The sequence below is a fragment of the Sorex araneus genome, chromosome 1 (genome assembly GCF_027595985.1).
Source record: "Sorex araneus isolate mSorAra2 chromosome 1, mSorAra2.pri, whole genome shotgun sequence".
Taxonomy (NCBI): domain Eukaryota; kingdom Metazoa; phylum Chordata; class Mammalia; order Eulipotyphla; family Soricidae; genus Sorex; species Sorex araneus.
The window spans coordinates 315541030-315568825 of NC_073302.1; the positions used below are offsets into that span (position 1 = coordinate 315541030).

Sequence of the window (27796 nt, forward strand, 5' to 3'; positions counted from 1 at the left end):
AATCTCAGGAAATGTCTAATAAAAGATGATTGAGTAGATAACCTAATGAATAAAATATATCAAATAAGATTATATTTGCTTCTTCATGAGCTATTTCATTGCAAACACGTAGGAAAAAGATTGCAAAAGCTTATCATTATAAGCAAAGTAGAAATTGAAAAAAATTAGAGTGAAAAGAAAGAATGGGATAGACTTTGAACTTTAAGTGAGTGAAACTGTGCTTTATATGCTATTTTAAATAAACTGATAAGGATTTGTTTGATTTTACAGATCATGGCTTCTGAACCCCTTATGTTTAATGAAAACTCAAGTTCTAGTGATTCAGACAGTGAACTTGAGAGTGATACTGAAATTGATAATGATGATGACAGTGACACCACAGACAGTTTGTCATCATTTGATCAGTCTGAAGAAGAAGATCTTCTGAACACAGAGGACATAAGGGAAGAGCCATCTTCTGGGAACTTACCATCTGCATTTGAAGTTAATGAAGAGAAGCCTTCAAATGTTGAATCAAATGTTGAAGTCACAGATGTTGGCAGTTGTGATGTAGAAAAGGCAGGTGAGGTATTACCCATGTATGTTTTTTCACTTTCTCATTCCTTGGTCCCCACTTCCTCCTGCTCCTTTTCTTTTGCTAATTCTCATTCCTTCTCCTCACCAACCCCAGATGTACTGATTTTCTATCAAAACTTTGACTTGACTCACTTTCTATCTATCTATCTATCTATCTATCTATCTATCTATCTATCTATCTATCTATCTATCTATCTATCTATCTAATTTGGAACCATAACTGTTAGTGTTCAGGGCTTACTCCTTGCTCCATGTCCAAGGGTTACTCCAATTGATATGTGGTGACCATCTGTGATTCTTGGGACAGAACCTAGGTCAGCCACATGTATGGCAAGCACTCTACCTACTGTACTACCTCTTCAACCCTGCTTAAAATTCTTTAAGTAATCTTTTTCTTTCTCTCTCTGAACACAAGACTTCACACCTCATACATGCAAAGCAAGTGCTCTAATGCCAATACACACTTCTGATTTTATCATAATTTTTTGTAATAAGTTGTTCTCACTTTTATATGTCTTTCAAAAATAACTTTTTGACTGCTTTAGGCATGTATCTTATATCCTGCATAAAATATAAATTTATTCCATGAGTAACAAAAGATAATAGTCTTTTAGAATAAAAAATTAGAGGTTTATTAAAACTACTTTAAAATAAATAAATTATTTAAAATTAATTTGATTTGAACACAAAGTCTTATTATTTTTTAAAGGATTAGCTGAAAGTAAAGAAATACTGCGGAAGCTCTCTGTGTTGATTTGGAAAACTCTGTCAAAATCTTCGTAAGTACAACACAAATGATTAAAATTAATACATTTTAAAAATAATATATTAATTCTAGACATAGACAGATGTTTCATTTTTTTCCTAATAACAACTATATGCAGAATTTGCATGGGAAAACCTGTTAATATTTTTGTAAACAGGAAAATATTTTCTAGGAAAGTGCTGTATATGTATAAGGTTATCATTCAATTGAGAGGAATAAGATATTAAAAACTTCGAAAAGTGGTACAATTTGAAAAATATTCTTCTTTTAATACTTCAAAAGGCTAACATCACAATTAAATTTGTAGTTGTTCCATAATAAAAAGGTTAAATAATCATAAAAATGTCCTAGTTATTTTTTGAGTAGTGAAAAAAAGTATGAAAATCATCAATGATAAATTTACCAAACTATATTATCTAGTTTTTCAATAATTATTTGCATATACTTGTTAATATTCTATAGAAACCATGATACAATAGTAGAAAATATTCTCCCATCAGTTATTTTTTTCTTGATGTTAAGAAGTGTATCATCATATTTACAATAAAAATAATTTATAAAAGAGGACTGGAGAGAGTATATCAGGTAGGGTGTTGTCTTGTGAACAGCCAGCCTGAGTTCTATCATATGATCCCCCTACTACTGACAAGAGTGATCTCTGAATACAGAGCCAGGAGTAATTCTTGAGATCTGACAGGTGTGCCCCCAAATAATGAAACAAACAAACTTATAATCATGATACCAATTGAATATACTTTTAAAATCAAAACATCTAAAACACCATTCATAACAAAAAGGGAGCAACTTAAAAGCCATTTAAAGAAAAATATATATATTCACATTGTGAAGCAGACATGTAATTGAATGTTATTCAGCAATAAATATATTCAAGCATGAATTTTTATGCTTTGTGTACTAGAATTTAATAGTGATTGGTAATTAAGTTTAAAAACTTAGAGAGAAGACACATAAATATTTTGTTCTTTTTGATAAATATTGAGGATATATATCAAAAAATTAAAAATTGGAACTAGAAGATAATACAGAGCAAAATGTAATTGTTTTGCATGCTGCTGACCACAGTATGAGCCCTGGCACCATAAATTATTCCCTGAAGTGGTCAGAAGTGAGCCCTTCTGTCAGAGCAAAAAGTAAGCCTTGACCACTGCCAGGTCAGGCAAAAAAAAAAAAAATCCAAGGAAGACAAAAATAAAACATGAGGGGCTAGAGAGAGAGAAAGCACAGCGGGTAGTGCGTTTGCCTTGCACGTGGCCGACCTGGATTTGATTCCCAGCATCCCATATGGTCCCATGAGCACCGCCAGGGGTAATTTCTGAGTGCAGAGCCAGGAGTGACCTCTGTGCATCACCATGTGTGAACCTCCTCCCAAAAAAACCCGCGAAATAAATAAATAAAAAAATAAATGGATAAATAAATAAATAAATAAAGCATAAATTCAAGGCAGTGATTTAGTCCAAGGAAAAAGGAAGGAAGATTAGTTTTGAAAAGAGCTCAGGAGGTATACATGTTATTTTATTTTTATAAAAATTTTATTTGGTGACAAAAAGTTGTTATATTTTAAAAATATAATTAGATAGTATATATTTTAATAATATCACTATCACGAAATCCCATTAATCACCGATTTCTCGGGCAGGCTCAGTAACATCTCATTTCATCCTTTCCCTGAGATCTTAGAAGTCCATCTTGACTCAGCCCTCTTAACAATGTTGCACTGGGGGCTCTTCAGGGTCAGGGGAATGAGATCCAACTTGTTACTGGACTTTGCATATGAATACACCATGGGAAGCTTGCAAGGCTGTCCCTTGTGGGCAGGAAACTCTCAGAAGATTGCCAGTTTCTCACAGAGGGAGAAGAAGGCTAAAGCTTCTGAGAGCTTGCTTTTAAGTCCTCTCTGGATGTTGGCCGTTGATGGGATTACACACACCTGGGTTCCTCTGCCGGTACCTTAATGCATGAGACCTGTCCAAACGTGTGGAGAGGGGCCTCCAGCATGGCTGTAGCTAGATTCAGCTACAGCCATAAAATAATATGAAATTAGATAATATAAAACACAATGAGATAATATTCTAACCCAGGAATATGATTATTTTGCACACAGTTGAAATACTAAAATGCCATTTGAAAAAAATATTGAGATTTACATTTTGTACAAACATATGCTTTCTAAATGAATTTCAATTCCTCTATAGTGTCAGTCACATATTAAGTATGGACTTTTTCTATTAGAAAATTGAAATACCTTGATAAATTGATCACTGTATCACTGTCATCCCATTGCTCATTGATTTGCTCAAGTGGGCACCAATAACGTCTCCATTGTGAGACTTGTTAGTGTTTTTTGGCATATCAAATACCCCACGGGTAGCTTGCCAGGCTCTGCCATGTGAGCGGGATACTCTCGGTAGCCTGTAGGGTTACCGAGAGAGAGGCGGAGGAACCAAACTCTGGGAAGTCTACATACAAGGCAAACACCCTACCTGCTGTGCTATTGCTCGAGCCCAATAAATTGATATCTATATGAAATAAATATTTAACATTGTTCTTTTTTTAAAAAAATATTTTTTTAATTAATGAGTCACCATGAGGGTGCAGTTACAGAGTTTCATGCCTGTGTTACAGTCATACAATACTTGAGTACCCATCCCTCCACCAGTGCCCATTCTCTTCCATTGATGGCCCCAGGGTCCCTCCCTCCCCCCGTACTGTCTGCCCCCCTACACCCGCGACAGGAAATTCCTTAATGCTCTCTCTCTTTTGGGTGTTATGGTTTGAATGGAGATACTGGGTAGCTATCATGTTCAATCTATAGTCTGCTTTCAACCTGCCTCTCCTATCCTGAGTGGATCCTCCACTGCACTTTGGTTGGTGTTCCCTTCTCTGTCTGAGCTTCCCTCTCCCCCAGCATGTGAGGTCAGCTTCCAAGCTGTGGAGCAGGCCTACTGGTATTAATTGCTACTATTCTGTTTTATATTCTGCAAATGAGTGCAATTTTTCTGTGTCTGTCTCTTTATTTCTGACTCATTTCACTTAGCATGATACTTTCCATATTGATCCACTTATATGCAAAGTTCATGACTTCATCCTTTCTGACAGTTGCATAGTATTCCATTGTGTAGATGTACCAAAGTTTCTTTAACCAGTCATCTGTTCTAGGGCTTTCAGGATTTTTCCAGATTCAGGCTATTGTAAACAGTGCTTCGATGAAAATACATTATGATCACATCTCAAAAAATTAGAAATCAAACTCCCATTTTACCCAGCAATACCACTCTTGGGAATATATCCTGGAGAGGCAAAAAAGTATAGTCAAAATAACATTGTTCTTTAGGTTTCTTAAAGTAGAAAATATTTTGTGTAATTAGCTGAACTGTGGACTTATGTTTCAAGCATATTTTAAATTATATTTGTCATGTGTTTTATATTTTATTTAGCATGACAAGCTTACTTAAAGACTTTGTTGAATCCGAATTTTTTTTGATTGATGGAGATTCATTATTCATCAATAGTGTTTCTAATATGAACTTGAAATCAGGACAAACTCTCCACTTCTTCTATATTGTTGAACAATTTCTGCATGATTTTATCCAAAAGGAAGCAAAATTTGTAGTTGTTTTCTTTAAGGTAAGAAGAAACTTAAATTCTCTACTTTCAGTTTGTTGATTCTAAGGGGAAAATCCAAACATTTTGGTCAATAGCATTTTCTTTTTAAAATATTTTACTTTTTCATATTATAATTAAAATTTTTATCAATAGAAATTGTGTAAATTGCTATCAATAGAAATATAGCTAAATATGTATCTGACATTTCAACAATAAAAATGAATTTTAATTGCTAAACTTTTAAACTATGTCATGTTAGTATAACAATTTCTATACAATGCAAATGAGAAAATAACCAGTTGTTGATTTTATTTGTAATATTAACATTGGTTTCCCTTTTATACAGGATGCAGAAAATTTGTATTTTGATTTTCCCAAATTTCTGGCCCTGCGTACCATGCTGATTCAACATTTAGAACTCAATACTGATGTTACTGTTCATACAGAGTTTTCCAACTGTCTGTCACCGGAATGGGAACAGTTCCTTACAGAATGTTATCCATATTTCCTAGTTGTCTCAGAAACAGGAATAACGCCACGCCAAACAAAGTTTTTAAATGTTTTTATCCTTCATGCTCTTCAGAAGAAAATCAATATTGTACAGATTTCGGGAATGGAATCAGATGTCCTTAGAATTTATGGATATTGTGCCTTAAGTGACTATTCACACAGAGTATTTTTCGAAAGGGTAAGTTACGTTAAGTTATCCTTACAAAACACACAAGGTAAATGGGGTTAAATTAACCAAAGGACCAAATATTGCAGTTTTAATTTGAAAACTGTGGGGCTAAGAAGACTGAGAAGGCTTTCTGTGAGAAAGAGGGCAGAAGATTTTTAATATACTTTTAGCAAAAGAGGTGAGATAAACCTTTCTGTGGAAGCAATTAGGTAGTTGAGGAAAAGCAGCTGCTAAGGGCTGCTGGCCAAAGTAGAGCGGGTAGGGGTCATCCTCGAATGTGGCCAACCAGGGTTCAATCCATGGCTTCCCATTTGGCCCCCTGAGCATCACCAGGAGTGATTCCTGAGTGCAGTGTCAGGTCCTGAGTCTAGAGGCAGGAGTAACCCTTAGCCATCACTCGAAGAGATGCCAAAAAAAAAAACTGCAAAAAAAAGGTAGCTTCTGAGTTATGTTTAAGAGTTAATGGGCAAAAATTTCTTGGACACCTGGTTCTGGGAGAGACCTCTAGGGCAGATGAGGCCAGCTCTTACCCCAACAAAAACTACTCCCACCCCCCCACCAAAGCTGTGAAAATGGAGATAGTGTTGGAGGGAAGGTAACAGTGGTGGTGGGATTGGTGTTGAAATGTTGAATGCCTGTAACAATTTGTCCTGAACTGCTTTGTAAACCACAGTGTTTATTTAAATAAAGTGGGGGAAAGCAAAGAGCCAATAGACAGGAACAGTTCATGTTCAGAGAAGCCAGAGATTAGCAAATGTCTCAGAAAAATTTCTCATTTTCTTGTATCTATATATATATACATATATATATAGTTCTCTATGTGACATAGCTAAACTTTTGCATATATATTTTATACTTAATCTGTATATGTATACTTATGTGCATTTGTGTGCTTAAAACTCTTTCTGTATTCTTTCTCTTTTGAAAAAACTTATTCATTTCTTTGAATTTTTTTAGTTTTATATAAATAGCACTCTAGCACTGTCATCCCATTGTTAATCAATTTGCTTGAGGGGGTACCAGTAACGTCTTCATTGTGAGATTTGTTACTATTTTTGGCATATCAAATACACCACGGGTAGCTTGCCAAGGTCTGCTGTGTGGGCGGGATACTCTCGGAAGCTTGCCAGTTTCTCTGAGAGGGATGGAGAAATCAAACCCAGGTCGGCCACATACAAGGCAAATGCCCTACCTGCTGTGCTGTCGCTCTGCCTCTTTACTTACTTTACTTAGTAATTCTAGAAATTTTAGGTACCAAAAGTCTCAGCAATCAAATAGAACACTGGTAGGATAAATTTTGCAACCAATTTTATAACTCTAGAAATTCATGTTTAAACTAAACCATTACTTTTTGAACCTGTTTTCATGTGTCATAATTATTTCAACTCAAAAGATTTTCTAGGTCAAATATTCTAATCCAATGCAGATACATATATGTACATCGCCTTAACAGCATAAGACCTCTGAACAATCAATTTTGTTTTTTTTGCTTTTTGGGTCACACCTGGCAATGCACAGGGGTTACTCCTGGCTCTGCACTCAGGAATTACCCCTGGCGGTGCTTAGGGGACCATATGGGATGCTGGAAATCAAACCCGGGTCGGCCGCTTGCAAGGCAAACGCCCTACCCGCTGTGCTATCGCTCCAGCCCTGAAAAATCAATTTTTATGTAACACAAGAAAACCTTTTTTTCTTTAACTTAATTCAAATAGTTATTGTACCTTAGTTATTTCAAATCATGAGCTTTAGACACTTTTAACAATTTCATGAGAATACAAACATGCTTCCGGACACAGAAAGAGGCCCTTAGTTTGTACCAAACTTTGATATAAGAATAAGAAAACATTTGAACTGCCAATACTTATTTAAAAAAAAAAGCATGAGAAAACTTAATTTTGATGTCTTCTATGTCTCTGTTATTTGTAAAGCAACCCTAAATTCTATTTAAGGTATCTAAGAACTCTCTCACAAAGCTCTTATCTCTCTGCCACTTTTGGCTCTAGCTTCCGACCCGTTCTAAATACAGGTTCTGGAGCTGAGAAAACTAGTGATTCCAGTAAGATCTAGATTGAAAATTTCTATTTCTCTGTAGGCTCAGCATTCTGATGAGAAGCCTTTGTTTAAACCTGGTCTAACAAGTTCCAAAAGCACTTAAACCTTTCAAATTGCTGCGTTGCATATTCTGACCTCTCATGATGACCCTGTTTGCTCAGGTCTAAGACTTTCTACTTCTGATTTCATCAAATCTGGCTCTCACCGACAAAAAGACAATGAACTAACTACAAACAGTTCAGGGAAACTAAGGCAGATCAGCTCCCAGGCAGAAATCCTTTCCCCACCCAGTCTCAATCAGCTAGGGGTCAGTTGAATTTCTAATAGAGGTAGCCAGCAAGTTTGGATCTAGGCAAAATTTAAAAAAAAAAGATGTAAAAGGCAGGTAAAAAGCCAGAGAAAGGCAGCAGGCCAGCTAAAAGCAGGGAAGATGTAGCAAGCTACAACAATTTTTTGCCAAGGAACCATACTTTTTTGTAAATCATTGCCGGCATTCAGGAAATATGGGAAATTCTTCATAGATACCCCAAAATTCTCCTTTAGGTTGCTTATTAAGTGGGCTTCCAACTAGGTAGTTTAAAATAAGGAGCATATTGTTGACCTCTGTAATACCACGTGGCCTGAGGACAAGCTAAAGTATAGGGAAAGATGGCAAGTGAATGGCAGTTTGCATTGCCAGACCATCTTGCAGTTTGATCTTTTTGTAGGGAGTAAAAGAAATGGGATTATCAAAGCAGAAGAGGTAGGAAAATGCAAAACCATATGTTTGTAGCACTGTAGCACTGTCGTCCCATTGTTAATCAATTTGCTCAAGCAGCACCAGTAACATCTCCATTGTAAGACTTGTTGTTACCGTTTTTTGGCTTATTGAATATGCCATGGGGAGCTTGCCGGGCTAGAGCAATTGTTTTAGGCATTGTAATAAAGTAGAGTGTGCATATATCCTTTCAAGTTAACATTTTTGTGTTTTGGAGGTAAATGCTGAAAACTGGAATTGCTAGCTTATACAGGAACTTCATTTTTGCTTTGTGAGAAATCTTCTACTACTTTCTCTATAGTCTGAACCAGGTAGCATTTTCACCAACAGTAAACAAGGGTTCCTTTTTCATTACCACCTTGCCAATACTATTTATTTCCAATCTATTTGGTATATATTATTCTCACTGGTATGAGGCAACAGTGTATTGTCTGTATTCTTTCAATATTGGTATGGAGGAATTATTTTATTGCCAGGTCAATAATTTTTTGAAGGTATTTTTAAAGATTTATATCAGATATTTAGGAATAAAAACTATCATTTAAGCCTTTATTTCTTTTAAAATTAGGTTAAAATACCATATGAAAAGATATAAAATTATTATATTGCCACTAGGATCACTTACTATTTTCTTATTGCTTTATTTTCTTGAGAAATTAATTGTATTTTTAATAATAGTAGTTAGTAATAAATAGTTTAACCAAAATAACCGAAAGTCTATTTTGACTTTAACTGATTTTCTGATTGTTGTCTAAATTATCCTGAACATTATTTTGTACCTTGCATTTAACTAGACATTGGCAATATGTATTTTATTTGAACTAGAATATTTATTTATTTATTTATTTAGCATGAGAAGCAACTGCGACATGCTTTACTTGCCTATATAATAGAATATTTCAAAAAGTCACAGCAAATAAAAAGTTACCAGTATGGACATTTGGAACTCAGCTTGGAAGACATGCAAAGAGAGGTAATAATGCATTTACATGGAAACAACAGTTCAATCTCTAAGAAGTAAATATTTAAAGGTTTATTGATTAAGAAGCCAGTGTTTTCTGTATAACTATATCTTAATTTCCTGTTGAACATCCCTCCAAGGTTTGTACAGTTGTGTGTTAGGCATTTATTTTATATTTCGTACTACAATTTTAAAGATTAAATTTAAGTATGAGGATTATTGAAATTGTGCAACTTTTATTTTTATCGTGAAACATCTCAATATTTTTAAGATTTTAAGATTTTGAATTCTGTCTCATAATTTATAGGTTTAAAAAAATATTTTATTCCAGATACATCAAGCCTTGTCCTTGCTGCAGAATCTTTGGCCAGAAGGAGCTGATATAAGAAGTATAGTCTGCTCTATTGCATGTGTTGTAGCATTAAAACTCTATAAAAGAATGTTACATGATGCACCAGACAGTGAAAATCTAAATACTGACACAGAAAATCACAGAACACAGGTAAGATTCCTTTAAAAAGTAATTTAATAATTTAATAGTAGTTTTAAATATGTATCAATACCTATGTTTTGTAGTTACAAATACCACCTCATTCCCAAACATTTTTTCTTATATCCTATATTTTATTGAAAGTGATCTTTTTTGATCTTATATCCTATATTTTATTGGCAGTGCTTTCCATTGTTTCTTTAAGCTCCTTGTGCATACTTAACAATTCCATTCTAAATTCCTTATCAGAGAGGTTACATAGTTTATTATTAGTCATTGTGTCATCTGGACTTGCTTTTTTTCACTCACTAAGCCTGGTGGGATTCTGCATTGCTTTACCATCACAACCTTTCATTGATTTTAGAGTTGTTACCTGAAAGGAGCAAGTAGCTAGCCAGTGTCCATCTGCCTGCCCTGCTGTCCCCCTATGCCATTCCCTCACACCTCTTGCTATGTCCCTCAAGCCCAGCTTCACTCTTCTGTGTGGGTCCAGTTTAGGGAAAGAGCCAGTGGCTAGCCCCGGGTTTAACTGCCTGCCCTGCTTCTAATTCCCAAACAGAAAATATGTTCTTGTTACATTTTAAAAAACTAAACATTGAGATCAGTATTTTGATCATATTCTTATCAAAACATATGTTGTTGTTATTGTTCAATGGAGAACAGATCAGGCTATGATCAGGTATGATCAGGGATTATTCTGGGCTTTCTGCTCAGGAATATTTGATAAAACAAGTTATTTTATTTTCTTCAATGAATACTATTTGTTACTTCCTTGATCATTGGTTAAATATCTGTTATATCATTTTGTTTTTATAGTCATCATTTCTTTGGCTAAGTATTCCTTAGGCAAATATATAGACTTACATGGTGATATCCCACAGGTTACTTAAAATTTGTAAAAACAAGATGAGTTCTGCTGATGACAGTAGTAATTATGTCTTTGATGAGGTGGACCTTGCCAGTAAGCCATCTGTTGCTCGGAATCGGTGTTTTTGCTAAGAACACTGTTAATGGGGATGGAGATATGATTTCAAGGGCTGATATCACACTTTTTTTCAGGAGGTTCTAGGCTCAGTACCTAGCACTGCTTGATTCCCTGAACCTAGATCTCGGACTAGCACATAGCACTTCCTCCTTCCCACCTAAAGACTATCATTAACAGGGATGGAGGAAACAGTTTAACGAACCATAGTTTATATTTTGTCTACAGGATGCCAGTTTGGATCTGCAGCACTACATGAACTCCTGAGTACTAGTGTCAGCTACCCCAAAATTCTAGCCCAGGATTTCCCCTGAGTACTACTGGGTGTTACCCATAAAGCAAACAAATGAACAGAAGAATATCACTAATGATATAGTGTTATTACTATTAATAATAGGGGTCAACTCTTGTTGGCTCTTTATGTGCAATGCCAGATAACTTAGATACATTAAATTATCATTTAATTATATGGTAGAGGTGCTATTATTCTATTTTATTGATGGATACCACTCAGTAAAATATCTTTCTAGGGTGCAAGACAAGTTTTCTGGCTTATTTAATGCTATACTATATTCCTTTGTATACATACAGGATATCCTATGTCCTGGTTCTTCTACATAGAAGCAGAAGTGAAATTAGGGAACTTAGTCTTCCTTTCTTGTGTTGCTGCCTTGAGATGGTGACCATTCTTCATTTTTGAACAAAAAATGGAAGTGCTGCACCCCTTTTCTGTTTATTTCGAAAAGCTTGCATTCTAAGACAAGATATCCAGGAATGCAGTTTAGAGAAATGTGTGCAGCTCCTTTGAATTTCTATTCAATTAAAAAATTGAAAAATGTATGATGTGGAAATGTATGAATAAGATAATTTTATGATACTATTGCTGTACATATTAGTTATATTTTAATCTGTGTTTAGATTGATTCTGTTTAACATTTATGTCTTTTAGGACTTTGAAAAAAAGCTAACATTTCATGAAGCAGCAGATCTCTGCAGAATGCACTGTCTTAGTGTGATTTGCCTTCAACAGTTACCCCTGTTTCAAAGAATTAAGAGTAGAATCATTAGTTATATTTGGGATAGCAGGCTTTCACCATTTCGAAAAGTGGTATGTGAATCATGTAGAAATTCATAAACATTTAAAATCCAGCAAAATGAAGGTTAGAAGGAAAATGTCTTTTCTTTTCTCAGAGTTAGAAAGCAGAAAGTTTATTGGAAAGTAGAAAAGAAAGGAAAAGGAAGTTCCTTTTGAGGAGAAACTTATTCTTAGACTCAATTATGGTTTTTTTGTTGTATTGTCTTTTTCTATGTACATTTAAAAATTGATACCAGCAAGCAATGGATTAAAACAAGAAAAGTACCTAACTGAAAAATTGCTACATATATAATAATGTATACTCTTAATAATTATATAATTTCTTTGAAAAATAATATTTACTCACATAGTTAAAGCAATACAAAAATCATCTATATCAATTTGTTTTATTGTATTAGTGATAGGACGCAAATGTTATTTGTTAGCTATTGTGAAAATTAAAAACTCCTAGATTTCATATTTAGCATAGGACTTCCAAATTTACTATATAGTCTATATTGCAATTTTGTTTTGTATTTATACCTGAAATCAAGATAAAAAATGAATTTTGGTGTAACCTAAGCAAAAAGATATTATATAATTATTATATTATTATTTAAGTGGTTAGAATTATTGCTATTGACTATAGAGACAAAGTTGCAGAAATGTTAAGTTGTATTAATATAGCTGAGTAAAGCATGTTTTCTAACTATGAATGCATGCATTTTTGAGAGATTGAGAATCACCTATAATGCAACAATAGGAGTAGAGTTGTATGGCTGTAAAACTGCTTTGTTGATTTTGTTGCTTAGTTATTGACCTGTGTGCAAAGTGATAGCACAGCGGGTAGGGCATTTGCCTTGCACGTGGTTTAATTCCTCTGTCCCTCTCAGAGAGCCCAGCAAGCAACCAAGAGTATCCTGCCTGCACGGCAGATCCTGGCAAGCTACCCATGGCGCATTCGATATGCCAAGAACAGTAACAACAAGTCTCACAATAGAGACGTTACTGGTGCCCGCTGGAGCAAATCATGAACAACAGGATGACAGTGCTACAGTATTACAGTTATTGACCTAAACATTGTTAGCAGAATGGGTCTGCATTCAGATGACATTTCTATTTTATGTTTAAGAAATCCTATTGGTGTACTTAGGGAATATTTTGTGGGAGAAGGGGCACATGACTTTGACTCTGTACTCAGGGGTCACTCCTGGCAATTTTGGGGGACGCTATGTGGTACAAGGGATTGAGCTAGGGTTTGCTGCATTCAAGCCAGCATCCTGATGTGGTAGTATCTTTATGGCTCCAAATGCTTATGTTTTATTAAGATTTTACTTAAAAATCATGACAAAAGCAACTTTTATTGAAACTCTAAGGCAATAAAAATTAACTCCTTACAAACTTTTAAAATTGATTTTTATTACTTTTGATTCAATAAGTTATTATTAATTGAGCTCAAGATTGTGATGAGTTCAAAACAAAGAATCATTTTCATAACTATACACTACTATTTTGATCATAGATTAACCATGTCATCCTGCAATTGGAAAACCTGAAACAAAAAAGTATAAAAATCATTTGAATGTAGTTATCAAATCTTGTGAATAAAAGGACACTGGCATAGCAATTTGATATTTACTTATGTTTCTTTTACTTAGATGCTATTGAGAAAAAACAAGGTAATCATTCTTGGACGATTTTATATCATGAATGCTTCTTTACTTTTTATTTTTTATCCAGATGAAGCACTGTGAATTTTTCATCCTAAAACAAATAAAAAGTAGAAATCACTGGAATGTAAATTTTGCTGGTCTGCCTGATTTAACTGATAAAAGTTTATGGAAAAATATTGCTTGTTATTATGAAATTGACTATAAAAGAGGTAAATATAATGCTGCTATATCATTATATTCACATTTTGTTGGGTGTGCAAAATACAATCACTGTAACAGGATTTTCATAAATTTAATGCAATTTGATGGAGTATTTTCATTTCACAGTTTTAACTCTCATAAAAATTATGTATTTGACTAGGGAAAGTCATTCCATTGAGGACTGTTGTAAAAATGCTTACTGACCAAGCAACTCGATAACTAAGCAACGTTTATCATATTTGTATGAAAAAGAGATTAAATACAAGGAAAATTTGTTATCCATAGAACACCTTAAGCATTGCTGTTTGCTGCATTATTCCATACTTCATTTATTTTGCATATGTTAAAAATGAGTTTTACTATTGAATGTTTTGGGCAAGGAGTTATTTATGTGAAAATTTAAAGGACTGTCAGATTACAAGGTTATCTGAAGATGCATGATGCCACACACTTGCCCCATGATGCTATTCATTGGAGTATTTTACCCAGAAGAACCTCCAGAAGTCCTGATATAGGCTGGTGATGCCTTATTCATGACATTGGAGCAATAGATAGATTTCTGATTGATCAGTACATCTGGGTTTATCTTTTTAATGATAGAAAAGTAAAGCAGTGCCAGTAACTAAGTTCAGGAGACTTTTTAAAATATTAGTTACAACAGAAGATATGCCAGCCCAAATTTTATTTCAGTTTAAACATCCAACTGAGATACAAACGTAGACTTATGGAGCACCTAGGACACTTACAAAATGTAGTGTCTCTAACCCAGACTATAATTGTTGATTTGAATTTAATCTTTCTTTTAGGTCTAGACTTGGGATTAGGTAACACTTTGATGCAGGAATATGGGAAATTGTGGAATACAGTTTTAACGCTTTCTGGGGATGATGACTTTGGAGGACACATGCCCATAAGGACAACGGCCAGACCATTTCTTAAAGAGAAAAAAGTACCATCTAAAGGTAATGACATTGTTTATAAAAGTTGACCTCATCAAAATAGGAGATTGGCAATATGATTCTTATTTGAAACAATTAAACCTATCTTTGTACCTTTAGCTTCTGACCCTCAGCTCCTTTCTTATTATCTAAGTGCTTTACTTTATGCATATATTTGTGTATGTTTGCACACATATATCTGTGTATGTGTGTATATATTGCAATGATTAAGCATATGTACATATTTATTTACACTCAGTCCAATTCAAAATAAGGGTATAGGAAAGAGAGCAGCTAATATTAATAGTACCCATTCTGAAGAGTTCTGTGCTTTGCTCTTTACATAATACATCCTATTTGGTTTTAAAACAGCCTTTCTGTGGCATCAATCTCATTCATAGAAAGGACACTGAAAAGGGTGTCTTAAATTGCATATGAAAGTCATCACTGGGGTACACCAACTAAAGTGTGGTGGAGGATCCACTCGGGATGGGAGAGGTGGGTTGAAAGCAGACTATAGATTGAACATGATAGCCACCCCATACCTTCATTGCAATCCACAACACCCAAAAGGAGAGAGAAAACAAAAGGGAATGCCTCGTCACAGGGCCAGGGTGGGGTAGGGGAAATAGGATGGAGGGTTAGGAGAGACCCTGGGGCCATTGGTGGAGGAGAATGGGCACTGGTGGAGGGATGGTACTCAGTATTATATGACTGTAACACAAGCACGAAACTCTGTAGCTGTACCCTCACGGTGACTCATTAATAAAAAAAAAAACTTAAAAAAATAAAGTCATCACTGGATTCACTGTCATCCTGTTGCTCATCGATTTGCTCGAGTGGGCACCAGTAATGTCTGCATTATGAGACTTCTTGTTACTTTTTTTGGCATATCAAATACGCCATGGATAGCTTGTCAGGCTCTCCAAGGGGAACAGAGCAATGCAACCTGGGTCAGCCACGTGCAAGGCAAACCCCCTACCAGCTATGCTATTGATCTAGTGCTAATGCCTGACCAAAATAGGGATGAACAAGAACTGTCTATCAAATGAATAAACCCAGTTCTCTTCCCAGACTTAGGACGTTTAATGTGAACTTGGTGTTTATTTAGAGGCTTTGCCCACTAGAGGAGCCACCAAACTCTTAGATTTGCAATCAGGGCCGGTGCAATAATATAGCAGATAGGGTGTTTACCTTGCACGTGGCCAACCTGGGGCTGCTCCTCCACAAAACAAAACAAAACAAAACAAAACAAAACAAAACAAAACAAAACAAAACAAAACAAAAAAATAATAAGAAGATTTGCAATCAGATTTCTGGTAATGTTTCCTTTAACTATGATTGTTCTCCAGCAACTACACGATCAATCTCTCCAGAAATACCACTAGCTCAGAACCACATACTTCACATCAGCAACTAATCATGCCATAAAGAAAATATAAACACTTTGGGTGTAGGCACTGGTCTTAAAAAATTTGAATACTCAAATGGTTTAGAGTTCTTACAATGAATCTATTCCTATTATTACACCATGTTCCTTTGGAAAGATCATTTTGAGGTGATCTTGACCCAAGTCTCATAATAAAACTGAGACTTCTTAGACTTGATTTTAATGCGAGACTATTAAGTGTCCCTTTATCAAGTCTAATTCTCAGTTGGGAGGTGAGAAAATGTTATAGTAAAAGAAAAAATTGAATCCATATTTATGTTATCATAGTTAGAAAACTTCCTAAACATTCATCCAGATTATTTATTTTACAAAAGTAATGTCTTTAATACCATTAATATGGAGAAACCTGCTTACGTTTTTGTGATTTAAAATTTAGACCAGTTTGTTTAAGAAGGGAATTTTAGGCACTTGCATTGCATGCGACCAACCAGGGTTCAATTCCCACATCTCTATAGGATCCCTAGCACTTCTGGGAGTGATTCCTGAGTGCAAAGCCAGGATTAATGTCTGAGCACCATCAAATGTAGCCAAATAATAAAAAAAAAGTATGAAAAAGGCAGGGAATTTTATTGGGAATTTAAATTAAAAACAGAGATTCTTGTAAGTCTTAACTGATCAGTGACACAAACTTTATTTTATTATTGCAATTTTAATATTGATGATTAAATTTAAAAAACCATAACATTTCTTTTGATCTATCAAAAATTGCATATATATTATGGTTCAAAATAAATATATGGTCTTTTTAGAATGTATAGTGAGTTGCTGATTTTATTTTTCAAATTAGTTTGAATGGAATAGAAGATAAAGTCTAATTTAGTTTATTGAATATATTTATGTTTGTGATTTAATGTGTGAAATATAACTGATTTAAAAATCATGAAATGCATACATTCTGTTGAAGGATTGTTTTGTAAAAATGATAGTGGTGATGTTTTTCTTTGTACTTCAGAAATAGATGTATGAGAATGAAAAATTATTAGTAGAATTTGGTGTTCAAATGTTATGTATTTATGTATTAATTTTTGTCTTTGTTATTGTTTTGTTTTTGAATGACCCCTGGCATCATGTAGGGCTTGTACCAGACTCTGTGCTTAGAGATCACTCCTAGTGGTACTCAAGGATTTTGTACTAGGTTGGAGGGATTTTTTACTGGCTTCAGCTGTGTGCAGGCAAACACACACTTGTATTATCAAGTATTTATTTTGTTTCTTAATACTACCAGGACCAGGTGAAGAACTTCATAAATCAGGACTCATACCTCTGAAATCTGAGATTGTCAAAGAGTTTGCTGGAGATGTTTTATCAGAACTACCTTTCCTAAGCAGGTATTTATTTTAAAAAATTAACATGTTTGTGATATTTATATTTTTAATGAATATAGTGATATAGATTAGTTGTTAAATATTATATATTAATTATTGAATATTCTATATGTGATATAGAATATTCAATATATATCATATATATAATATGTATCATATATATATATATGACCAAAACTTTATGTTGGAGATTTTAATGAGTTTTCTTTAGGTATCCATATTTGATTATTATGATTTTTAAAATCTTACCTATGTCTTTTCTAAACAACCTCCTTCACTGACTTTCCAGTGACAATCCAGCTATACAATCTCTTTCTACAAGAGAATTTGATGATCTTACACATTGGCATTCTTCGAGACCTCTCAGTGATGATTTCAAAAGGTCTAGGTGCAGTAACTGTAAGTTTAATTTATATTTAGTAATATCTATAGTATATATTAAAATGGTACATATGTAAAAATACTTAGATTAATGAAGTCAAATTTATTGCCTCAAATATGTATTTAAAATTTTCTAATTCATTTAAAATAGCATTAGGACATTTCACATTTTTATAAATCATCCTCTTTTCTAAACTGTATTAAAATTTTTGTTTAGTACTATAACCAAAAGCAAAAAGAATTGAGTGTGTAGGGAGTTGACTAGAGGATGCAGGTATTTACAAAAAGATCTGAAAGATAAAGGTAGTTAAATGGACCTGTGATAATGGTGGCGATGGATAAGCTAGATTCAGATAGGAAATGGCCAGTCTGGAGGATCCCAGAGAAAGATGTGAGATCATCTAGTGCAGGCAGGCTTCTTTCTGTAGGTTCCAGTGAGGATCTTGAATAACAGGAGAGCAAGAAGAAGCTACCAAAATGTTTTTATCATATGAACTACATCATAAAATTTACATATAAAAATATTTCCTTTGAAAACAGCTTGGGGAAAAGAATAGGCTAATTCCAGCATTGGTTTCAGTTAGGCATAGAATACAAAAATGGTAATAATTTATTTCTAGATTTTTATATTACTACTTGGAATTGATGAAGTTGTTTCAGCCATATGCTCCTGACTTAATTTAAGGGTAGATTTCAGAAACTTTCTAAATCAAATGCACTTGCAGTGTCATGTGCTTTGTTTGACCTGTGTCCAGTGCCATCATCAATGCTAAAGGGTTCCAGTTCTCTCTTTCATGTGGTTTTGATTCATTGGATTAAAAAAAAAAAGAGTATAAGAAACTCATAGCTCAATGACTTTTCACTTGACCACTCAGGTGTATGGTTTATTTTAATAAAGTAAATAATCAAATAACATATATTGAGTTAGATTCTCCTATAATATTTAAGTATCTCTCAGATAATTAAAATTTTGTGTTGAATTCCCCAATTTTTCTCTACGTTAATGAAAAATTTTAGGTATATTTCTCAATGCTTTCATGAAAGGCTTTCTGAATAGAATTTTAATTTATAACTAGCATTATCAACAATATTTTAGTAATTTATTTCCTGCAGCCAAAACCAAGGAAGCCAAAGAAAGAAGAAATACACAGAAATTACATCACTTTTATCATGTCTTTGGAAAAACTTTGATAGGCAGTAGCACATCAGTACAGATTGTACAAGAAAAAACTATGCCACCTCCAGAAAATTCCTCTGTGAAGAAGAAACCAAAACACCAGGTAAATTCTTGATCTAACAGGACTTCCATATGGGGTCCCAGAGGATTCTGAAAAAAATAAGACTGGTTTATATTGATATATTCTCATTTAAAAGAGCTATAACAATTTAAAATTTTGTTATAATCTTAATACCAGTAGTAATAAACTTACTTTACTGATAATTTTAGTAAAAACCACTGTGTTAAATTACATAGTGACTAAGCCAGAGATAAGCACGTAGTCACGGGATGCATAAACACTGATTTTCAACAGAATGATCATGGATTAAGGACATAAAAAATAGCTAAGGTGACAGAGAAAGGGAATGCTAAGAAGATACATATCTAAAAAATTGTAAAAAAATTGTGTTTAATGATTTGAGTACCCTAGATTTTTATTTGACATAATAAATACTTTAGTGCTTGACTGGTAAACTAATGACCTGCAAACTTAAATATTTCTTTCAAATATTATCCAGAAGATCTTTGCTTTTATTTTTTAGTTATTTTTTCTATTTCTTTTTTATTAGAAGTCAAATGCACAAAAATTTATTCAAGAAAATCAAAAGAGACAGCTAGCCAAAACAGAGAAAAGAGAGGAAGAAAGATGGAATAACTTGTCACTATCTATTGAAAAGGAAATTAGAGAAAATCCAATTGTTGGCATAAAAAGATTAGAAGATTTTATCAAAACGTGTTCTGTTAAATCTGTAAAATTTGATGCAGAAATGGTAGGATTGGATGCTTGCTTCAAATTCTGGATGGAGTACTGTTTAAAGCCAGGTATGCAAATATATTAGCTTTGGAATTGTTTTGAAATAAAATATCACATATATTAGAGCACAAGAATTGTTATTGGCCACATATTCTGATTTTTCAGTGCTGATTTTGAATACTGATGTTAAAAGAACTAGAGGGCTTTCTTTTATTGGATCTAGTATTAATATCATCATCATTAATATCATCATTATATTTATATAATATATGAATATAAGTAATATCATATTGGTGACAGATACAATTTGACATAAATTGAGTATTTACCAGTTGAAGTACTTAGTTATTACAGGGTCAATCCTAAAATGATTACTATACAAGGTATCTGTGGAGCTTCCAAAGTGAAAAAGGGTGCTTAATTTCTCAAATAAATTAGGCACTACTTATAACTATAGCATAGTATGTGTACAATCAAACAATATTTATGAGCATATATGCATTTTTTATTTAATTCTCATAATTTTTAAGGTAGAGTCAGTTATCATGATATTAAAGGGATAAATAGTGGTTACAAATAGAATAATCTACCTAAGTGGCAGAGTAAGGATTTTCAAAGAATATTCTTGCTCCATCATAAGTACACAAAATAAATAATACCCGGGAAAACAACATTATTATACATAGGATCCAAGAGTAATACTTTCAATTGGACATTTAAAATGTCTTTTAATTTTGGCATCAGAAAGGTAAATATCAAAAGATTAAAATATGAAATTATTTTTGAAATATATGCCAATTTAGCCTATATTAATCCTCTATATTAATCTATTAATCCTCTATATTAATTCTCTATATTAATCCTCATGGACTGGAGTGATAGCACAAGTAGAAAGAAGAAGTCAATATTTGAAGGTGAAAATCTTTCTGGTACAAACATTTTTGAGTACATTTTATCTTCAGATTAGCAATGTATTAACATGTGCAGAAGACAAGATTGCAGAAGTAGTTAACTTTGATTGAAGGAAAAATTCTGAGTCAAGCTATGTAAGATGTTCTAAAAAATCTGGATGTATTATACATACCCTTGAAAACTAAGATTATGGATTTCTGTCCACATGAATAATACATATTAAAAATTAATTACATTCAATCCAACTGTATTCAGCTGAGAAAAGTTCTAAATATTGTTGAATTTGTTAGTGTTTTTGTTCTTTCTATTCTAAGAAATAGCAGTTAATTCTGTTGTATGCTGACATACAAACAGGAATCCAGAATGGGTTTAACCATAGGCAAACATAGGTAGAAGGTAACTGATGTAAGAGGTAGTTTTGGGGATTACCACAGAAAGGTTACATTATTTCATTTTGCATAGCCAAAACAGTAGTAAAAAAAATCAATTGTTTGGCAACTCTAATTTTAGCAGCATCAGATAAATAATTTTAATATTTAAATTATAAAGCCCACACAAAATGAAAGGGGTTAAACTAATCTTTTGTAATCCTTTGAACTCTAAAAATGCAATTATAATAAAATTATGAAAAAACTAGTAGAATAAATGTAAGGGTCCTATACTCTGTCCTAAGTAGAAATAAAATTTTTTTCATTCTGTTAGAAAATATAGTTAGGTCCAGTTGGACTGGAGCAATAGCACAGTGGGCAGTGTGTTTGCCTTGCACGCAGCCGACCCTGGTTCAAATCCTCCATCCCTCTCGGAGAGCTCGGCAAGCTACCCAGAGTATCCTGCCCGCAGGACAGAGCCTTGCAAGCTACCCGTGGCGCATTTGATATGCCAAAAAACAGTAACAACAAATCTCACAATAGAAACGTTACTGGTGCCCGCTCAAGCAAATTGATGAATAAAGGGGCGACAGTGCTATGACAATGCTACAGTGCTACCCTCTTAACTGCTGTATAATTGATTAGAAATTTCTCAGCTATTGCGAATCATTTGAAAATGCTTTTTTAAAAATTGCAATAGAAGTAAGTAACTCTTCTTAGGGGTTTTGCAATCAGTATCATGTCTTAAGTTATATATGTCAGTGTTTTATTTCAACAGAAGCAGAATCCAAAGATATAAGCATAATAATTAACTTGATGAAAAGAATTCACATAATCCATGAAAAATATCCAGACCAATTACAAAATAATCATCGAAGAAAAATAGCAAAATATCTAAAATATATTGGATTTGACAACTTGGCACATACATTATATCCTCAGGTATAACTATAGAAAATATTTCATTACATTTGTGCACAGATATTCATGTCAGAAGTGTATTCAGGATTAATTAATATTAAATTGACTATTAGGCTTGCATTGCCTTGAACAGACGTTTTGTTTGTTTGTTTGTTTGTTTGTTTGGGGGCCACACATGGAGATACTCAGGTCTTGGCTCTGGACTCAGGGATCATTCCTGGCAGGGATTGGGGAACCATATGAATTACAAGGAATAGAATTGCAAGGAATAGATAGACCACATTCAAGGTAATTGCCTTACTTGATGTACTTTCTCTAACAGCTGCTAGAAATATTTTTAACAGATGTTTACAAAAATAAAGAATTTGGGCCAGAGCAATAGTACAGAACTTGCCTTGTATGCTGCGGATCTGGTTTGATCCCAAGTATTCCCTGAATCCACCAGGAGTAATTTCTGTGCAACGTCTTGTGTTCACTGACAGTTTTTATGAAGTTAGGATGGGATAGGGTAATTGACGATTGGCATATAGTTATAAGAAAGCCACGATGTTCTTCAAAGGATTAGGTTACTTAAATTGTGACATAACTGAGCAATGCATTGAGAGGGGAGAAACAACTGTGGCTGCCACACCCCCTTTTGACGCTACGCCTCCTGACATAAGGACACGCCCCCACAATCTGGGCAGGACGTGTGAATTAGGGCCTCGCTGAGGTTGACTGGCAGCGGAGGCAAAGTTGGGGTAGGGGTCCAGAAGACCCCAAGCCGGCTTGGGGGCAGTTTCTCGCAGGGCCATGGGGCGCCAGGAGTAATTTCTGAGTGCAGAGCCAGGAGCACTGCCAGATGGGGCCCTAAAAACAAAAATAAATAAATAATTTATGTGTACCAGGGATGCTTTGATCTGATTATTTGTGTTTGCTCATACCTAATTCACATTAAATTTAAGATTTTGACCTCCAAAGTGGTGGTATTTGGAAGGGGATGGGGAGGCTTTGGAAGCAAAAAGATTATATGAGAATGGCTCCTTCATGAATGAGAGTTATACTTTAAAAAAAAATAGAGCTGTTATACTGGGACATACCAGGTATGTGGAAGACCCAGTGTCAGATTCTGATTACTCATGACCCCTGAGCCTGGTCCAGAGAGTGCAACTTTGGTGGTCTTTGTGCTCTGAACTATGAGGCCTGTATTCTGTTCTTGCATCACTACAGATTATCTCCTCCATCAGTACTGCTAGAAGTGGCCTCCATTTAAAAAAATGTAACCTGGAGAGATCTAGTTACCCCTTAGTCATGTAGAATTGTGGGGGGAAAAATAGGATGATTTGGAGGGGATTTATTGTCACAGACAGAATCTGCCAGAGCCAGTTCATCTTGGGCTTCTAAGCATCGATAAATGTATGCATTTTTATAAACCATATTCTTGTTGTATGCTTGAACTCCCATTTTTTCCAAATAAACAGTCCTACTTTACTAGTTCCCAGTTATCTCTCTCTTCTTGTTCCCATCCCTCCCATTCTAAATGAATAAGATTTCTTTTTGACTAGAATTTTTGATCAATTGTTCCCAGATGAACATTTTTCTCCCTTAGCTCTTAGTTTGAAATGCTTCACTTCAGTCTTTTAGATAAAATATATCAAAAAATCATTTAAGGCAGCCAATTTAAGACCCTTCTAACTTAACTAGTGTTTTCTTTACTCTTCTCCTTCATAAAATCTAAGAAGTTTCCCTACAATTTCCATAAAAGCATGTATGTCACTGTCTTTTTTCTTCCTTTTGTCTTTATTATTTTTGTCTGTTTGTTTGTTTGTTTAACCCTACCTGGCAATCCTCACTCTGCGCTCAAGAATTACTGCTGACAGTGCTCATCCCTCATGGGATGCCAGGGATTGAAATAGGGTCAGCTGCATGCAATGCAAAGACCCTACTCACTGTACTATTGCTCTGGCCACATATGTCTGTCTGAATTTCTGTTTGTTTTCTTTACTTAATATTTGTTGCTCAGATTTAGAAAGCAAGTTTCATAGAAGCAAGATCTTTTTCTTGTATCCTGCTGTTTTGCTTACACAAAAAAAATTAAATATGTGTTAAAAAATGAAAATAGCAAAGGGCTTCTGTCATGAATTGCACATATAGGGTTGCAAACAAATTTTATTAAGTTCACCCTCAGAGAGATGTATTGACACCTATTAAGCTTGGGACCGAATGAAGCTTGTGGTCTGAGCCCCTTCTAATATCCCTAATCCTTGAAGTCACATTTTATGGAGTGTGGAACTGCTGCATGCATTAAAAACTTACTATACGTAAATTTATACATATTTTTTGTGGGTGAATCAGAATTGATAAACAACACAAAATGATTACCCTATTCCATTTACTCTGAAGTTAGATGATGTAATTTTAAGTCTTGTGAGATACTGAAAAAAACATGAGTTTAATAATCTTGTTGAAGGAAAGTAAATTCAAACTGAATTAATAATTTTTCCCCAGATTAAAATGATGTAAAGTGTAATGTTTATTTTAGGTGACGATATCAGGGACTGAGCAGGACATTTCTAAATATTCCATTCACATGGGAGCAGCACGGTTTCAGTTAACACACATGGGCCCTTATTTACTACGAGAAGAAAGAAAGGATCCAGATCCCAGAGTACAGCGCTTCATACCAGACACATGGCAGGTATGTATCAGAGAGATTTGCAGCTTGGAAAAGAGAAGAAGCACGATGATACAGCTGGTTTGGATCTCACTGTGCACAAGGAATTTTGGAAATGTTAATCATTAAAGAATTAAATAGGATTGAAATGAAAGTAAAATGTGTCTGGCCTTAGAGAAAACACGTGTCTGGACATAAGAAAAGGCCAGAGAGATAGTACCAGTGAATAGGGTGCTTGCTTTGCACATGGCCAGCCCAGTTTTGATCACTGGCATCCCATATGGTCCCTGGAGCACTGCTTGAATTGATTGCTCAGTGTGCAGCCAGGAGTAACCCCTGAGTATTGCTAAGTGTTGTCCTCCAAACAACAAAAAAATGGCACATGAATCAGCTGAAGTAGAAACATTCCCCCCCCCCCCGCCGATAAATAGCTGAGTTTGGACTAAGAACTAGGCAAATTAATTTTGATAGACTGTTCTTAAGTGTTACATGATCTGGTTATTTTATGAATTTATTTACTTTTATATTATAGTTAGAGTACCTGATGGCTAGTAAAATATATTTATTACTAGTGTTTTGTTTTTTTGGATAGGAAGCCTTTTATTATTTTTTTTCTACACCCATTGATTCTCAGATCTTACTCCTTGTTCTCTGCTAGGGATCACTCCTGGAGGGCTTGGGGGACCACGGTGCCTGAGATTCAGGTTGGGTGCCTGCAAAGCAAGTGTCTTAGCTGCTTTACTATATCTCCAGTTCCATGTTATTGTTTTGTTTATTTTTTAAGTGATGTTTTCAGAGTGTGCAAATGTTAAACGTGATTCATTATTGATATATAATAAATGACATAGATATGTATACTTTAGAAAAGATGACCTCTTGTACAACTTTATTGTTTGTTGATCCTTAATTTATGAACAGAAAAACTGAAATATGGATACCAGTAGATTTTGGTAATTCTAAGTCTAGTCTGAAATTCCCCAATTCAAGCTAAGAAGCATGCCAGATTGGGATGCTATCCTTCCTTGCAGTTCTGGAGGTGATATCTGCTTATTTGGGTATTCAAGTTTTCCTGAGGTATTTGTCAGAGATGATTTGAGCTATTGTCAAATTGGCAATGGTAACTCTCTGAATGCATTGCCATCTTGGGCATGAATGTGTCTCAGAAGGAATTTTGAATGCTATTAAGTTTTGCTATAGTTGATGCTAAACTAAATCTGACATGAAATACATACTTTCAAAATTAAATGTGGGTCTGGAGAGATAGTACAGTGGGTAAGGCATTTATCTTTCACATGACTGCCTCGATTCAACTTCCAGCACTACATAGTGTCCCTTGAGTTCTGCCAGTAGTGATTACTGAGAACAGAGCTGGAAGTGTCCATGGCAAATTAACAAATAGATTCCCTAAACACCCAAAATGAAATGTGATTTCTTTTGTTTTATTTAGAGGGAGCTTCTTGATGTTGTAGATAATAATGAATCTGCTGTGATCGTTGCTCCGACCTCATCAGGGAAAACCTATGCTTCTTACTACTGCATGGAGAAGATTCTGAGAGAGGACGATGAAGGGATAGTTGTGTATGTGGCTCCAACAAAGGTATTGTGTCCTTGTGGCACTATTTCACTTATGGTGGCTTTTCTCTACTTCACTTTGTGACCTTAGTCACAGGGAAATACCATGGTGTGCAGTCACAAGTTTGAGTATTTATGTGCCTGTGGCCTTGAGTTCAAGTTCTTATTTTGTTTCTACTTGCAAAATGGAGATAATTATACTTACTGTATTCAATTGTACTTAGCACTAAATGAAATTGTCCTAGTAAAACATGTAATATACTGCTTGGACATAGATAGTGATCAATATATGGTACCATTCACAATTTTTTCTTAATCATATCACTGCTTATATATCCTTAGGTACCCATATGTAAGTTAAGATTTGACACCTGAAAATTTTGGACATCTGTAAAGAATTACCTATAGAGATCTGTACCGGGGTTACCTAACTTGAGAGTACATAGACTATTTCCAGAAAAAGAGGGGAGAGAAAAAGAGCTATTATTTCTACCTTCTATATGCTCTGTGGAATATTCCAAGTCTTAAAATAATGAAAAAAATTGTATGGTATGTGATTGATGCCATAAATATTAAGACTACCTTTAACAGAACAAAAAAAAGGTTTTCTACTTCTCCCCTACAGCAATCTGAGTAAATTAATATTTAGAGACTATGGTTTAATCAGAAATTTTCTTTTTTTATTATTTTTATTTTTAAATGAATCACCAGGAGGTACAGTTACAGACTTACAAACTTTCGTGCTTATGTTTCATTCATACAATGATCGAGTACCCATCCCTCCACCAGTGCCCATTCTCTACCACCAATCATCCCAGTATCTCTCCCACCACTCCTACCCCATCCCCCCACCGCACCCCCACCTCTGTGGCAGGGCATTCCCTTTTTCACTCTCTCCTTTTGGGTGCTGTAGTTTGTAACACAGGTATTGAGTGGCCACCGTGTTTACTTTCAGGTAGAATCTCCCATCCTTAGCAGACCCTCCAAGCACCCTTTACTTTGTGGTCCCTTCTCTATCTGAGCCGCCTTTTCCTCTATCACGTGAGGCTGGCTTCCAAGCCATGGAGCAATCCTCCTGGTACTCATCTCTACTATTCTTGGATGTAAATCTCCCATTCTGTTACTTTATATTCTACAGATGAGTGCATTTTTTCTATGTCTGTCCCCCTCTCCTTGACTCATTTCACTTAATTTTATACTTTCCATGTTGATCTACTTATATGCAAATTTCATGACTTCATCTTTTCTAACAGCTGCATAGTATTCCATTCTGAAGATGTACCAAAGTTTCTATAACCAGTCATCTGTTCTCAGGCATTCGGATTTTTTCCAGATTCTGGCTATTGTAAACAGTGCTGCAATGAATATAAAAGTGCAGATGTTATTTCTACTATACATTTTTGCATCTCCGGGATATATTTCCAGAAATGGTATTGCTGGGTCAAATAGGAGTTCAATTTCTAATTA

At 34.6% G+C, this 27796-nt stretch overlaps 1 protein-coding gene across 1 annotated transcript in view; it reads left to right on the forward strand.

Moving 5' to 3' along the window:
* The first annotated feature begins 273 nt into the window (after positions 1–273).
* Positions 274–27796, forward strand: part of LOC101556170 (probable ATP-dependent RNA helicase DDX60) — a 78050-nt gene continuing 50527 nt past the window's right edge. The window contains exons 1-15 of the mRNA XM_055128051.1: positions 274–562; positions 1286–1355; positions 4798–4987; positions 5313–5654; positions 9747–9917; positions 11837–11995; positions 13703–13844; positions 14643–14798; positions 17450–17552; positions 17839–17948; positions 19044–19210; positions 19719–19971; positions 21962–22125; positions 24647–24781; positions 26205–26354. Coding sequence (XP_054984026.1) covers positions 274–562; positions 1286–1355; positions 4798–4987; positions 5313–5654; positions 9747–9917; positions 11837–11995; positions 13703–13844; positions 14643–14798; positions 17450–17552; positions 17839–17948; positions 19044–19210; positions 19719–19971; positions 21962–22125; positions 24647–24781; positions 26205–26354 — 2601 coding nt within the window. The remainder of the gene's footprint in view (positions 563–1285; positions 1356–4797; positions 4988–5312; positions 5655–9746; positions 9918–11836; positions 11996–13702; positions 13845–14642; positions 14799–17449; positions 17553–17838; positions 17949–19043; positions 19211–19718; positions 19972–21961; positions 22126–24646; positions 24782–26204; positions 26355–27796) is intronic.